This window comes from Loxodonta africana, chromosome 4, assembly GCF_030014295.1.
Source record: "Loxodonta africana isolate mLoxAfr1 chromosome 4, mLoxAfr1.hap2, whole genome shotgun sequence".
NCBI lineage: Eukaryota > Metazoa > Chordata > Mammalia > Proboscidea > Elephantidae > Loxodonta > Loxodonta africana.
In genome coordinates this window covers 18,113,281-18,128,376 of record NC_087345.1, presented here as the reverse complement: position 1 = coordinate 18,128,376, position 15,096 = coordinate 18,113,281, and the positions used below count along the sequence as shown (strand labels likewise).

The window sequence follows — 15,096 nt, the reverse complement described above, 5'->3', positions numbered from 1 at the left end:
GGGGCAGTGACGAGCCAGAGGATTTTTAGGCTGGGGCTCAGGTTAGGGCCTGGGCTTGGGTTAATGGTGAGGGGAAGGCTGTGGGTCAGTTTGGAGGTGAGGAGGAATTGAGTGGGGATTCAGGCATGAGGAGGGTTAAGGATGACTCAGACTCTGAGCAAAGGGTTGGCTGCTCCCAGCCTCCAAGGTGACGACCCTCCATGGAAGCCCCTCCCTGGGCCTGGGAAGCAATTAAGGACATCTGCCCCCAGCTCCCCCCCTCTCCGGTCCACCTCTCCTAAACAAAGCAGACACTCCAAACAAATCCTACATTGCTACTTGAGGCTCAGCCCCACCTCCCCTGGGTCTTGTCCCAGGGGGTTGGGGTGGGGGACGGGGCCTAGCCCTGGAACCCCAGCTCCTTGTACTTGGCCGCAATGTCATTCCGGAACAGCTCCAAGGCCTTTTTCATGGCTGCCTGGGCATCAGCGCCAAATTCCGCGGGATGCTTGCTTTGCAGAACGTGGATGATGGCGTCCGAGATGAACTGCAGACACAGGGGACAAGAGGGGCGGTGGTCAGCGGGGTGGGACGAGCCAGGAGCCAGCAGGGAGTCAGACGCATCCCACTTTCTCTATTTCAGGCGCATTTACTGAGCACTAATTACAGGGTTGCTGAGTCAGAATCGACCGATGGCAACTGGTTTGAGTTTTTTTTTTTTAATTATGTACCGCGCATGACTTTGAGTTGATCTCCCTGGGTTAACTCCTTTAGTTCTACAAGCCCACAAGACAGAGCCTACAACCCCTGCTTTACAGATGGGGGAAACTGAGGCACAGAGAAGTTAAGCTGTGTGCCCAAGGTCATGTAGCCAGAAAGGGGCAGAGCTGGGATCTGAACCAGGGTGCCTACGCTTTTATCACTACCCTCTGCTACCACTCAGAAACGCCACCAGCAGCTGGGCCTGGGGCACCAGTGACACGGGGGCTGCAGAAAAAAAAAAAAAAAAGGGGAAATGCTCAGAATCTGTGATTTTATCAAGGATTTTTCAGTCAGAAAATCTAGAAGAAACTATTTCCATTTGCACGTGTTTACATTTTTCCTTAATGATCTAGTATGGTTACTGCTTTGAATACCCGACTGGGGGGAGTATCATATTTTCTGTACATGTGGGGTTGCCAAGCACAGAAATATTGGTGGGAGGGAAGGAGGGAAGGAGACGGAGAGGAGAGGGACAAGGCCGTGGCTCTCCCCCAGGACTGATAACACTTTATATCAGCGTCACCATCACTGCTCACATCGACATCCATAATCCTCTTACCAGGAAGATGGAGCTAGTAAATGGAGACCCTGGAGACAAAGAAGCCCTCACCGTGCAGTGGTTAAAAGCTTGGCTGCTAACCAAAATGTCAGCAGTTCAAATCCACCAGCTGCTCTTCTGAAACCCTACAGGGCAGATCTACTCGTTTGAGTTGGAATCAACCTGATGGCAAGGGGTTTGTTTGTTTGTTTGTTTTGGTTTCTGGAAAGAAAACAGAGAAAGCATGAGACTGCTTTAAGGATTGGAAGGCCTCATGGATATAAAACTGCTACTGGGCTTTTTGTCCCTGGATGGGGCAAACAGTTGAGCATTCGGCTACTAGCTGAACAGTTGGTGGTTTGAACGCACCCACAGGCACCTCAGAAGGCAGGCCTGGTGATCTGTTTCCAAAAGCCTTGAAAAACCATATAAAGCAGTTCTACTCTGCACACATGGGGTTGCCATGAGTTGGAATCGAGTTGATGGCAGCTAACAACAACAATCACACATCACTAGGGAACAGAAATGAAAGAGAGCCCATTTCTGCTCTTGAGGCCTCGCGCCCCAGTGGAGGAGACAGCTGTGTAAAGAGATGAGTTATAACACAGTCCAGAAGCAATTACGACAGAAAGCGCCAAGGGGGGCTAGTAGACGGAGCGACTGACCACCTCGTGGTCTCTGGAGCAGGAGCAGAGAAGGCGGCTTCTGAGCTGGAGGGCGAACAGATATTTACCAAGAGAAAACCACAGGGACCACAGCACTGCAGAATCTCTGAGGCAGAGCTGGCTGTGTGCCATCTGTGAGCCTCGTGATGCTGAGTGGGCTGGGCAGGAAAGATTGTGGCGAGGGTGGGGAGTGGAGAATGCAGAGAAGTGAGGCTGAAGAAGGGCAGTGGCGGTGGTTGTTGATGGGACATATTGTGCCAAGTGAGCTTAAGAGCTTGAGCTCTGGAGCACCATAGACTGACTTCACTTCCTGGCATATTAGCTGTGTGATCTTGGGCAAGCTACTTAACATCTCTGAGACCCCAGTTTTCAAATCTGTACAGTGGGGATGAGAATGGTAGCTACCTGGGGCCCAGACTGCTAACTGCCTACCTGATATTCATTCCTTGGCAACAGAACACTGGTTTTATTTGGGTGGTGAGAGACTACATTTCCCAGCTTCCCATGCAGATAGACATGGCCTTGTAACTAAGATCAGGCCGATGAGATGTAAACAAAACATGCTGGATGAGATTTCTGGGAAAACTCCTTAAAAGAGAGCCTGCCTCTCTTCTTCCTGCTTCCTGTTTGGATTATGGACCAGATGGCAGGAGCTCTAGCAGCCATTTTGGGCCATGAGGCAACCTTGAGAATGGACACTATATGTTAAGGATGGTAGCACAGAAAGAAAGAACCCATGTCTCTATTGACTATGGTGCCACCACAACATCTCTGGACCCCCAACCCCTGAACTTCTTTTATGTGAGAGGAAAAGAAGACACTGAATGCAATTCCTAACCTTGTGGGGTTATTGTGAGAATTCCATGGGTTTGTTTTTTTTTTGACCCAGGTAAAAGCATCCTAACTGGTAGCTGTCACCGTTATCCTCATCCTCGTCACTACACTAGTCTTCCTGTTGCTCCCACCCCCAGAGGAAGCACTTATTCATAGGGTCCTTTACTCCCCAACTCCCTCAATGCTTCCTCTGCTTCGTCCCCCCTCCTCCCACCAGTTATAAAGAGAGAACCTTAAGCTCAGGCTCCCCTAGGTCCACCCAACTTCTCAGCCCATCTCAGGAGGTTCAAACCAATGGCTTGTGCCTGGGACACCTGAGGTTCTTCACCTATAAAGGTCTTAGAACCAATAGAGCCAGACTGCTGGCGATCCTACCACAGAATTGACCAAGTGCCACTAAATTCCTGTCATAAGGGTCCTGGATGTCCTGGACTCCAAATCATACAGGGCTTAGGAGCTGAGGTTCTGGAATAATATAGACCTGATTCTGCCACTTGCTACCTCTGTGACCATGGACAATTTGCTTCTCCTCTCTGTGCCTCAGTTTCCTCATCTGTCCAGTGGCAATGGCAGTGACCTGTACCCATGAAAAGTCTCTACCCAATGCCCATTCTCCCCAATGCCCATTCTCCCCTCTTCCTTGGTAATCATATACTAATTTTACTCGAGGAAGAAATATGTTCAATTTCAATGACCCCAGGAAAAAGGCAAAGTGGGTGACTTCGCTATTTTATAGATGAGAAAACCAGGACACAGAGGAAGTGACAAAGTCAAGGTCATCCATCAAGTTAGCGGCTAAGTGGGGACTCGAACCCAAATCTCATTCCCTCAGAGGCCTCTCCCTGCATTCTCCGCCTGCCCAGGCCTTGCCTCCTACCTCCAGATACTTGATGGGGATCTTGTGCTTGGTGGCATGAGACTGGGCCAGGGGCTGAATCTCCGCCTGGTGATGCCCTTTCTTCTTGAGGATGCCCCCCAGGGCAGTGAGCACAGTAACACCTTGCTTCTTCAGGTCCTCGGAGGCCTTCATCTCGCCCTCTGTCTTCAGGTGCTTAAACTTGTCGAACTTCTCCAGGGTCTCAGGATGACCTGTGAAGAGCCTGTGGACACAGGAGGCTGGAGTCAGAGGCTGGGAAGCACAGTGGGTCTGGAGACAGCCAGGGTTGAGTTCAAGTCCAGGCTCCTCTGCTTCCCAGCTGGGTGGGGCTGGGCAGTTAACTTCGCCTCTCTGTGCCTCATCTAAGGAATGGGGGTACCAGAGCTCCCTACCTTACAGAAGGGATGTGAGGATTAAATGAGATAGTATATGTTAAGTGCCAGCAGGGGGTCTGGCACACAGTAAGTTTGTATAAATGTTTGCTGTTTTCTCCTTCTTCTCTCTCCTCTGCTCCTCCTTCTTCTCCTTCTCATTTAGTAAGTTTATGAAGATGGCAAGACTATATCTCAAGTACTTTGAAGGTGTTATCAGGAGGAGGGATCAGTCCCTGGAGAAGGCCATCATGCTTGGTAAAGTAGAGGATCAGCGAAAAAGAGGAAAACCCTCAACAAAATGAATTGACACAGTGACTGCAACAATGGGCTCAAGTATAACAATGATTGTGAGGGTGGGGCAGGACCGGGCAGCGTTTCATTCTGTTGTATGTAGGGTTGCTAGGATTCGGAACTGACTAGACGGCACCTAACAACAACAACGTGAGGGAGGTAGGTCTCTGGCTGGAGTAAACAGTTTGTACTCGACTACTAACCTAAAGGTTGGCAGTATGAACCCACCCAGCAGCACCATGGAAGAAAGGCCTGGCAATCTCCTTCCGTAAAGTTTACAGTCAAGGAAACCCTATGGAGCAGCTCTACTCTGTAACACATATGGTCACCATGAGTTGGAATTGACTCGATGGCAACAGGTTTATGAGGTAGACGCCATTCTATGGACAGGGAAACAGAAAAGCTAAGTATCTTGCCAGCCTTTTAATCCAGGCAGTCTCGCTCCACGTCTATCCTCTCGATGACTACTCACCCTTTGTTATTCTTACACGAAGATACTTGTCTGCATGCTTGATGCACACATGAGCACGTACTCTCACCAGTGAACACACACGCGTGCTCTCATAGATGCACACATTCATATATGCCTGCATAGACTCAGACACATAAAACATACACAGGTGCTCAGAAGGGCTTCACAAGGACACAAGCACCCACACAGGCACACACACACACACAAAGGTACTCATAAATGGCTCACAAACACATACTCATAGGCACAACCATGCACATAGGCACACTTATGCACACACAAACACACACACAGGTACTCATAAATGTCTCACAAACACACACCAGTACGTATAAGTACACACACAGGCACACCTACAGACACACACACACCCCAAACCAAAACCAAACCCAGTGCCATCGAGTTGATTCCGACTGATAGCGACCCTATAGGACAGAGTAGAACTGCCCCATAGAGTTTTCAAGGAGCGCCTGGAGGATTTGAACTGCCAGCCTTTTGGCTAGCAGCTGTAGCAGCACTTAACCACTATGCCACACACACAGGTATTCATAAATGTCTCACAAACACACATCAGTACGTACAAGCTTGCACACAGGCACACCTACACACACACACACAGGTACTCACAAATATCTCACAAGCACAAACCCATATGCACAAGCACACACACACATACTCATAAATGTCTCACAACTGTACACCCACATGCACACGCACACACACACACACACACACACACACACAGGCACACTCCCATACAGACACATATTCACAAGTATGCACCGTGTAGCATGGACAGAGAGCAATTCCTTTCCCCAGGAGCGTATCTTGTGCTTCCCCAGAATGCCCAGGCCTGCCCACGGTCACATCCAATGTCACCATCTCACCCCAGGGCCCATCAAAGTCTTGTGCTCCACTGACAGCTTGTCTCTGGCACCTTTCACCCAAGGGTCCCCAAGCTCCTGACTATTATTATCTGGCGACAATGATCCTTGTACTCCTGCCTGACAGATGGGAGACCTGGCACTACAGACAAAGGCCTGAGGCCAGGACTCTGGGAGGAGAGTGGGGCAGGAGAGGGCTGAGGACCTGGGACTCACAAGGCAGCTGAACATCTTAGACATTTGAGAGCCCCCTCCCCTGATGTCTGAGGAAAGATCAGGGGAATGAGAATTAAGGAAGCCAGATCTGCTTCCAGCTCTGTCTCCAACGTTCTGTGTGATGTCGAAAAAGTCACTTGCCCTCTCTGGGTCTCAGTTTACCCATCTGTAAACCAAAGGGTTGGTCTAGATGATTTCTTAGTCTCCAAATTTTAAGACTTGCCCTCCGCCTACCCTCCACTCTTAGGCACCAGTCAGAGCAGGAGCCCAGATTTATTTTTAAACAGTCCAGGAGCGTTGGGCTAATTAGTCCACTCTCCTAGTCTGGCACGACACATCTGTCTGCTTCCCTTGTCCCCAAGTCCTTCACCTGGGAGCCCCCCGGGCGGCCACAGAAGGCCACAGATTGCCTGATAACAGCACCCCAGAAAATGAGCAGAGAGAACCCCCTCACCCTTGTGGAAACGGGTGGAGGGCCTTCCAACTAGTGTTTCAGAAACCCGCACTTGCCTGGTGTTTTTATCTTTAAGCCTATTGTCAACCTTCCCAGCTTATCTTACAGGTCTCCAGGCAAGTCAGAGGGCAAAGAGGTCATTTCCCTGCTGTCGTCTGAACTGAGGCCCAACTAGACACCCACATGGAAGACTGAGGATTCTCACAGATCCGTGAAAGCCCTTCTCTGTTCTAGAACGAAAGAACCAGAGTGAGGACTGGCACTCATCTCTCGTGTAGCAAGATTGTGGGAGAGTGTGCATAGTGATCAAGAGCAGGGATGCTGGATCCAAGCTGCTCTCCTCTTACTTGCTGTGTGACATTGGGCAAGTTACTTAACCTGTCTGTGAAATATGGATGATAATAATAATATCTACTCATAGAACTGTTGTGAGATATAAATGAGTTTACATGTGTGAAGTACTGAATACAGTGCCTGGCAATCAGTATGGACTGTACAAATCTTTGCTGTCCTTCTTATCATCACCATCATCATCACCATAATATTGATCATCTCCGATATTATCATAACCATCATCATCATCAGCTCCATCATCATACCCATCACTATCACTACCATCGCCATCATTTCATCATCTCCACCATTATCATCACCATCATCAACTCCGTCATCGTCTCTACCATCATCGTAACCAACATCATCATCCCCATCACTGTCACCATCATCATCATCACCACCACCGCCACCACCATCATCATCATTGTTAGGATGAGGAATTTTAGGTTCTGCCTATAGCTGCCACTGGCTGGCTGAAACTCTCAGGCTCAGGTTCCTCCCTGTGACATGAGAAATACTGGCCAAGAACAATGGTTTTCAAACTTCTCATGTCCTGAAAATCCTTTGTTCAAGTAAAGGAAGCAAAAATAAAGGAAACAGAAAGGAAAGGCAGGAGCCTGGAGCCCACCCAGCAGCCTGCTTCTGGAGCCAGAATCTCCAACTGATCGTCCAACTTTTATGTTCTAGAACTCTACGATCAGGTACTTGCAGTGAAGGCCTGAGTGTTTTGCCAACAGACTTGGGTTAACAGAATGGTCCCTCTTTTCTAATCAGAGGATTCTGAGACAAGACCTTTCCAAGGTCAGTAAGAAAGCCCGGGTTCAGCATTGTAAATAGAAACAGAAGCCAGTCCCCATGGGGCATTTGGGAGTTAGCACTGTCTTCCCTCCCCCACCCAAGGAGGCCAGCCTCTCTGTACCCCAAACACTGGAATCCATTGGCATGTCTCTGCCCATCCTGCAGCTAAGACATGACAGGGCATTGGGCACTCTGGGGCCTTGTAGGGGTCAGAAGTCTCAGGCATCACGTTTCCTCCCTGGCACCTGGTCCCCTGGCAGGCCTGTTGGATCCACCCAGGGAAGGGAGGAAATGTTTCCCTGATGACACAATATCTCAAGGCTCCTCAATACACCCAAGTCATTGGCTCAGGGCTGGCAGCCCCCAGATCACCTGGAAAAGCCTCCCTTCCTCTGCTCTGCAAACCCTGGTCTTCCCCTTGAGCTTCAATGCCCTGCCTTCTCTCTGAAAACAAGAGAGGCTTGTAGACTGAGAGAATCCCAGGATGTGAGAGCAGAAAGGGACTTCAGAGACCATGTAGACAGTCCTTCACTCAACCAATAGGGAGATAGGTCCCAGAGAGGTACAGTGACTTGTCCAAGGTCACACAGCAAATGAGTGGCTGAGGAGTTGATGTCAACTTGGGAAGAGCCTTTCAGGGACTCAGGGTGTCTTTTCAGGAGACATCAATGCAGCTCTGGTGGCCAGCTGACAGAGACAAGAGGAAGAAGACATAGGGAATACCCCAAGATGCCAATTAGAGTCAACAGAGACCTTGACTGTCCTTCCTCAAGTGTTTCTAGCACTGGCCTATAAAGGCTGAAACCTCAAATAATTGAGATTCCAGGACTGGCCATTCTGCCCAGGCAGATGAGAACTAGGAATGGACAAAGTCCAAGGGAGACAGAAAGGGCATCTGAGTGGGACAGGAAAAGCTTCCCTGGCTCATGAATAAGAAGAAATTCGTCTGTAAGTTAAAGCACCAAGGACAATCTGTTCATCTGTGGCAACCCCAGGGCCCATTTTCTCCAGGTACAGTGAATGTTGACCATTAGGCTGTTGACTTGAGCTCACTCAGATCATTAGGGAAGGGGCCAGGAGGAGAGGACCGTCTACCACCATTTTGGGGTAGAAGGCAACGGAAAATGAGAGTCTATTTACAAGCCATAAGCCATCCTATACTTAGAAATTTTGAATTTTTTTTTCAGGAACCCCTTGTAGAAACTTGGAGACCACACTATTCTGAGATCTCAAATTCAAGACATACTCAAGGCCAAAAGTCATTAAGGGGCCTTTGTCTTCTGTTTTCTAATTATAATACCTTGAGAGACCCCTAGTGTGGCCTTCATCTCTAAGAGTTATGAACATCTTCTAGAACTCACTGTATGACAGGAATGGTGCCACTCTGTGAGGTAGGTATTAGGATCCACCCCGCCCATTATGCACGGGATGTTGAGGCTCAGAGAGGTTGAATAATTTCCCAGTGGTCACACAACCGCTCAGTGGCAGAGCAAGACTAGGGGCAGACCTGTGTCACTTCCAAGGCCATGTCTTAGCCTCTGCAGCTTAAGGACTTCAATGGGCTTGTGACTTCGGGGATGTCCTTTTCCTCTCAGGTCCTTCTCTTCCTCATCTGTTAACGAGGTGCCTGGACAAGACCTCTCAGTGCCCTCATTAACCCTATAATGTCTATAATTCCAGGATTCATCTTGGGGGGTTCCAGGCACCCAGGGTTCTCCTTTCTCTGACTTAAATCTCTTGACACTTCAAAGCAAAGGAAAACCAAGTAGAAATTTCAACAGCCCCAACTAATGCAGCCAACTGGTCAACCCTGCAGCAAAATTTCCACCTTGCAGCTGAACACCCTTGAACCTTTGAGGGGTGGGTGATGGGGGCCACAGGATTTCTTCCTTTTACCTGACGAAGACTTCCAGCCCATGGCCCGGGATGTCAGCCTCCACTTTCCCCCAGGTTTTCAACACCAACTCCCATTCCCCGTCGCTGAGTCCCATGTCGTAGTCTGAAGAAGACAAAAAGAGCAAGTGCAACTGAATGGGTGTCCTGGCCTGGACAGCTGGGAATCTGAGGCCGGCCTGGTCCCAAAGGGGTTTTATACCTTCCCTGACACGGATCACCTGACGACTCTTATTTTCTCTCCCTGTCTCTCTCTCTCTCCCTCTCTCTTTCCTCGTCTCTCTCTCTCTTTCTCATGCAGGGGTCTAATCTTTTGCTTTCTCTAGCCCTCACATGGAAGCTATTTTGGGGCCAGTGCCATTGTGGGGAGGTAGGACAACTCAGGCCACTGAAGCGGGGGCGGGCTGTGGAAGGAGTGGGGAGGAGGTTGGACCATGGTCTGGACTCTCAGAGGCCAACAGAAAGGGCAGCTGAAAAGGCTAATGCCAGCGGCCTGAAACCCAACTCTCCCTGCCGTCAGACATCCCAATAGGCCATGTCATGTTTCAAAGCTTGGGCAGCAGGCACCTAGCCTGGCCACAGGGACAGTCCTGGCCCTTCACAGTCTCCTGTTCACCTTTACCAGAAGCGATGGCAAGTGGCCTAGCGGGCTTCCTGCTGATAGCTGGTGAAGCCAGGCAAGTCCACAACCTGGAGTCTGGATTTCTCCACTCTACTCACAGAACTTCTGGCTTCATAAAAAAGAAAACAAACAAACAAAAAAACTCTGCCATGGAGTGGATTCCGACTCATAGCGACCCTATAGGACAGAGTAGAATTGCCCCATACGGTTTCCAAGGTGCGCCTGGTGGATCTGAACTGTCAATCTTTGGGTTAGCAGTCGTAGCTCTTAACCACTAGGCCACCTGGGTTTCCCCTGGCTTCACAGCCCTGCTCAGATATTTCCCTCTGGAAAGCTTTATTCAACATGCCCCCTCAAGGCACAGTTAGTGGCTCTCACGTTCCATTGATCTATGTTCTTATTGTATTGTTTACCTCATTACATCATCCTTCTTTGCTTCCCTGTTGTCTCCCCCATTCCTTTGAAAGCAGTCAATACTGAGACTTTACTCTGTGCTAGGCCCTGCTCCGAGCACTTTCCATTTGGTAACTCATTTAATCCCCCAGCAGCGCTAGGGGACAGATGCTGACATTACCCTCAGTTAATGGAGTGGAGCTTAAGGAAACTTGTGAAGGGCACACAGCCAGCTGGTGGCAGAGCTGGGATTTGAACCCATGAAGTCAGGCCCCCAGTCTATACTCCTGTCCCCATTTGTTGAACAGCTTGATTTTCATGAGGGCAGAGGCTCTGTCTTAGACATCTGTGTGTTCCTTGGACCTAGCAGAGTGCCTAGCACCAAGTTTGAACTAAATAAATGTTCATTGAATAAAAAGATGGATGCCTTTGCAAGGAAGGCAAGTTGGGGGGGGGGTGTGATTGATCTTATTTTCCATCATCCATCCATTCATTCATTCATCCATCCACCCACCCACCCCCCTATCCACCCACCCCCCTATCCACCCACCCACCCACCCACCCATCCATCCATCCACCCACCCACCCACCCACCCACCCACCCATCCATCCATCCATCCATCCATCCATCCATCCATCCATCCACTCATTCACCCACCCACCCAGCCAGCCAGCCAGCAATTGACAAATCCAGCAAACATTTATAGAGTCCCTGGCTGGTGCATATGGTTAAGTGCTCAACTGCTAGCCCAAAGATCGGCAATTCAAACCCACCAGAAGCAACTTGGAAGAAAGGCCTGGCAATCTGCTTCTGAAAGGTCACAGCCTTGAAAACCCTATGGAGCAGTTCTACTCCACACACATGGGGTCACTACGAGTTGGACTCGACTGCAGCTAACAATGAAATAACACTGTGCTGCATGCTGAGGATAACGAAACCAAATAAAGCCCATCCCTGCACTAAAGAAATGCGCAGAGCCCTTGGGAAGATAAGTAAGAGGAATAACATCACAGTGCGGTTGATTTGGTGCTATGATCAAGGTATGGCTGACCTTCTTTCCATCTGCACAGGGCTTTATAGTTTACAAAATGCCTCTCCAGGCAGGACTACATCTAATCTTCACAACACCCCTGCGAGGGAGTGAGCCTCATCTCCATTTTACAGGTGTAAAAGATGAGGCTCAGAAAGGATAGGTAGTGTCCCGGCTGAGCTGTGTCTCTACTGGACATGTCAGTTATGACTGTCCCACCTACATAGCCCTTTCTAAAGATAACTGCCCTGTCCCAGCCCTCAAGTCACATTCTGGGACCACATGTGCCTCGCAATCTGCCGCCAGTCATGCTGATTGGACCAGGGCTGACACCTGACCCAAGGACAGCCAATGGCTGGGCTTTGTCCAAATAGCCAAATGTCTAGCACTTTGTCAATCAGACCCCTTGTCTTCAAAATGTGAACAGGGATGTTTGACAAGAATTGGTCAGACGGCAGCACGTGCAGAGCGAAAGTAGATCAAATTCATGGTGAGTGCTGGGTAAGATTCCCCAGACTTAGAGCTCCCGAGTGGAACTTTGGGTCTAGAATGTCCCTCCATTCTGGCCTCTGCGAAACCCGGCTCAAATACTGCTCAAAGATTTCCGTCAGCTGCCACTTCTTTATGACCCCTTGTGTCTCCTTCAGTGAGGCCCGTTTATTGAGTCAGCTGATCCCTAATGGCCAAAAGGGTCGGAGCAGCATGGGCTACCCATCTAGTGCCTTGTCCACGACAATGCTCTCTGGATCTCATTCAGGATGTCCAGTCGGTCGACTTGCAAGGGCCCATTCAGCTTTAACTGTTTAAGATGCATCAGAAAAATGAGTAGCTAAAATGCCGTAGGGACTTTTCAGAGGCGCTATCCTTCAAGGTCCCCTGGTGGCACAAACAGTTTGTGCTTGAACACGAACCTAAAGGTTGGTTGGCAATTTGAACTCACCCAGCAGTATGAAGGTCGGAGCCTTGAAGACACTGTGGAGCTCAGTTCTACTCTGCAACACATGGGGTCTCCATCAGTCAGAATCGACTCGACAGCAATGGGTTTGGTGTTTTTAAGGAGCCCTGGTGGTGCAGTGCTTAAGCGCTAAGATGCTAATCAAAAAGTCAGCAGTTTCAACATGCCAGCAGCTCTGCGGGAGAAAGACGTGGCCATCTGCTTCCACAGAGATTACAGCCTTGGAAATCCGATGAAGTAGTTCCACTCTGTTTTGGTTTTTGTCATTCATTCGTTCACTTAGCAACCCTGTACTGAGTGCCTGCTCTGTGCCAGGCTAGGATCAAACAGAAAGGCCATTCTGAGAGGGTTTGCACAGGGCTCAAACTCTCAGCAGTTTCAACCCCTACTTCTGGCCATTTGCTTGAGGGTGAAACCAGGAGTGTGGGAGGAAAAGGCAGAAGAAGGAAGAAAAGGGGGCTTCAGAGACCTGCCCCAGGACTGAGCCTGGGTGATCTACCCAGAGTGCTGGGAAAGGCCAGTTGGGCACCTCCTTGGCACCACTGTCAGAATCCACAGCCGTATGTCCTGCCTTCAGTCCTCAGAGCTAACAGTCAGTACGTGGTAGGCAAGTTTCAAGTGCTTTCCTGCCTGTGCCCTCGCGCGGGCCTCAGAACAGCCCTGTGGGGTAGGCAGGAAAAACAAAAACCCTGTTGCCATTGGGTCTACTCTGGCTCATGGCGACCCAGTGTGTGTCAGAGTAGGAGAAAAACATTGGGTTTTCAAGGTTCTGACCTTTTGGGAGCAGATCACCAGGCCTTTCTTCCAAGGTGCCCCTGGGTAAGTTAGAACTGCCAGCTTTTTGGTTAGTAGAACAATTATATACCATACATTGCCAAAAGAATGAACAAATCCGTCTTGGAAGAAGTACAACCAGAGTGCTCCTTAGAAGCAAGGATGGCAAAACTACATCTCACATACTTTGGACATGTTGTCAGGAGGGATGAGTCCCTGGAGAAGGACATCATGCTTGGTAAAGTAGAGGATCACTGAAAAAGAGGAAGACTCTCAATGAGATGGATTGACACAGCGGCTGCAACAATATAGGGTCAAGCATATGAATTGTGAGGATGGGCAGGGTTTCGGTCTGTTGGACATAGGGTCGCTACGAGTCAGACCCTAACAACGATAGGACACTTAACCATTTGCTCCACCTAATACTCCATCTCACTGTGGAGGTTAAGCACCCATCCAAGCTGGTAAGCAGTAGAGCTGGGACTCAAACCTAAACCCTGAGCTCTCCTCCCGCCTAGTCTCCCAAGTTGTCTGGGGACAGACAGCCTGAGCACTTAAATCTCATCAACCCACTACCGACCCTAAAGTGTTTAATATGAAGCTGTCACCCCCTGGCAGGCACAGCCATTAGCTGGCGTGCTCATGGAAACCTGTGGCTTTGAAGTTGACGAGTCCAACCTTTTAAGTTCTACCGTTTAAGCTAATGGAAACGCCCTGACATCTGTTTGTACTTACACATCTCTACAACAGAGCAGCGTTACCTAATGGTTGCTATGGAGACCTGGAATCACCAGCTCTGTTTGGGGGCTGTAATTATCCCTATGACAGCCTTCACTGTGGCCAGGGCAAGGAAGCTGGAGACGCATGAAAGCCAGGCTGCAAAACTTTCTACAGCCTTACATACTCGTTTCTCTCTCTCATACATACCCCCATCTCCCAGGCAGGTTAGGTTGACACTCAGTGGGGCAGGCCTGGATCCTGCCAAGTCAGACCTGCCCCCTCCTCTTTCTCCCTTCACATCACAGAACCCTTTGAATCTGAAACTTGTAGAATCCTCCTCAAGTCTTCACTTTTTAAAGTCTTGAGATTCCAGACTGAAAATTCTAGAGTGCCAAAGTCTTCAAAGTCACTGTTCTGGAAACTTAGATTCTAGATTGCAGAGTCATGGAAAGCTAGAGACACAGAAGTCTAGAATTATAGAGCCATAGTATCTTAAAGCTGAAAGAGGCCTTCAACGGTATTTTGTCTCATTTCCTTCTAAATGCAGGAGCTCTGCTTGAATACTCCTAGGAGGAGGGAGCTCACTACCTAGCACTTCAAACATTCGTCTTTATATTGAACGAAGTACACCTTCTTGCCATGCTCACTCCCACTTCCTGGCCCTGCTGGCTCCTTGGGGATATGAGCCTCACTCCCACGACAGTGCAGCCCTTCTGCCTCACAAGGGAAACTGTAGGCTCACCTAAGACCTTCCTTGTCCAGGCTGAGCACCCTTCCCAGGCAAGGTAAGGCAAGTCAGCAGCCTCAGTGTGACAGAGAAAAGCCTGTTCTGCAGTCCTCAGTGTCCTGTGACTCTCACTTTCCATCACAACATACACAAGGGAGCTCTCCAACAGGAGCTTCCAGTATCCGCCCCCACAGGCCGGAGCCCCCAGGTGGCTCTTTCCCAGGCTGCAAGTCCAATGTAGGTCACCTGGGGACTCAATAGCCCTTGGGCAGTTGAGGACTCACTCTAGTGAATCTGGGGATTATACTTTAAGACTCCCCCCAAAGGGGACTAAGGACATGGGAAGAACAAGAACATTTTGACTCTTCAAAGCCAGGGGTCCTTTGAATCTTGACAACCTCCCTTCCTCCACCTTTGGGTAGCCACCCCCTTGGAAGCTAGTCTGGGCAGTGCCTGCTTCATGCCCACAGTACCCTCCCTCTCCCTCTCCACCTACCCCAC

At 49.6% G+C, this 15,096-nt stretch overlaps 1 protein-coding gene across 1 annotated transcript; it reads right to left on the bottom strand.

Moving 5' to 3' along the window:
* Positions 1-301: 301 nt before the first annotated feature.
* On the bottom strand, positions 302-9,543 carry MB (myoglobin). Its single transcript, XM_003419788.4, has 3 exons — positions 9,377-9,543; positions 3,656-3,878; positions 302-526 (listed from the first exon to the last, which is right to left on the bottom strand). The coding sequence occupies exons 1-3, from the start codon at positions 9,469-9,471 to the stop codon at positions 380-382; spliced, it is 465 nt and encodes a 154-aa protein (XP_003419836.1). The 5' UTR covers positions 9,472-9,543; the 3' UTR covers positions 302-379.
* Positions 9,544-15,096: the final 5,553 nt, after the last annotated feature.

Bases quoted from the DNA above. Each gene is read 5' to 3' on its own strand.
- MB (XM_003419788.4), bottom strand. From the start codon at position 9,471: ATGGGACTCAGCGACGGGGAATGGGAGTTGGTGTTGAAAACCTGGGGG. The intron at 3,879-9,376 runs GTAAAAGGAAGA...CTGTGTCCACAG, and splicing joins GGGCTGGAAGTCTTCGTCAG to GCTCTTCACAGGTCATCCTG. The intron at 527-3,655 runs GTAGGAGGCAAG...CTGTGTCTGCAG, and splicing joins TCCCCATCAAGTATCTGGAG to TTCATCTCGGACGCCATCAT.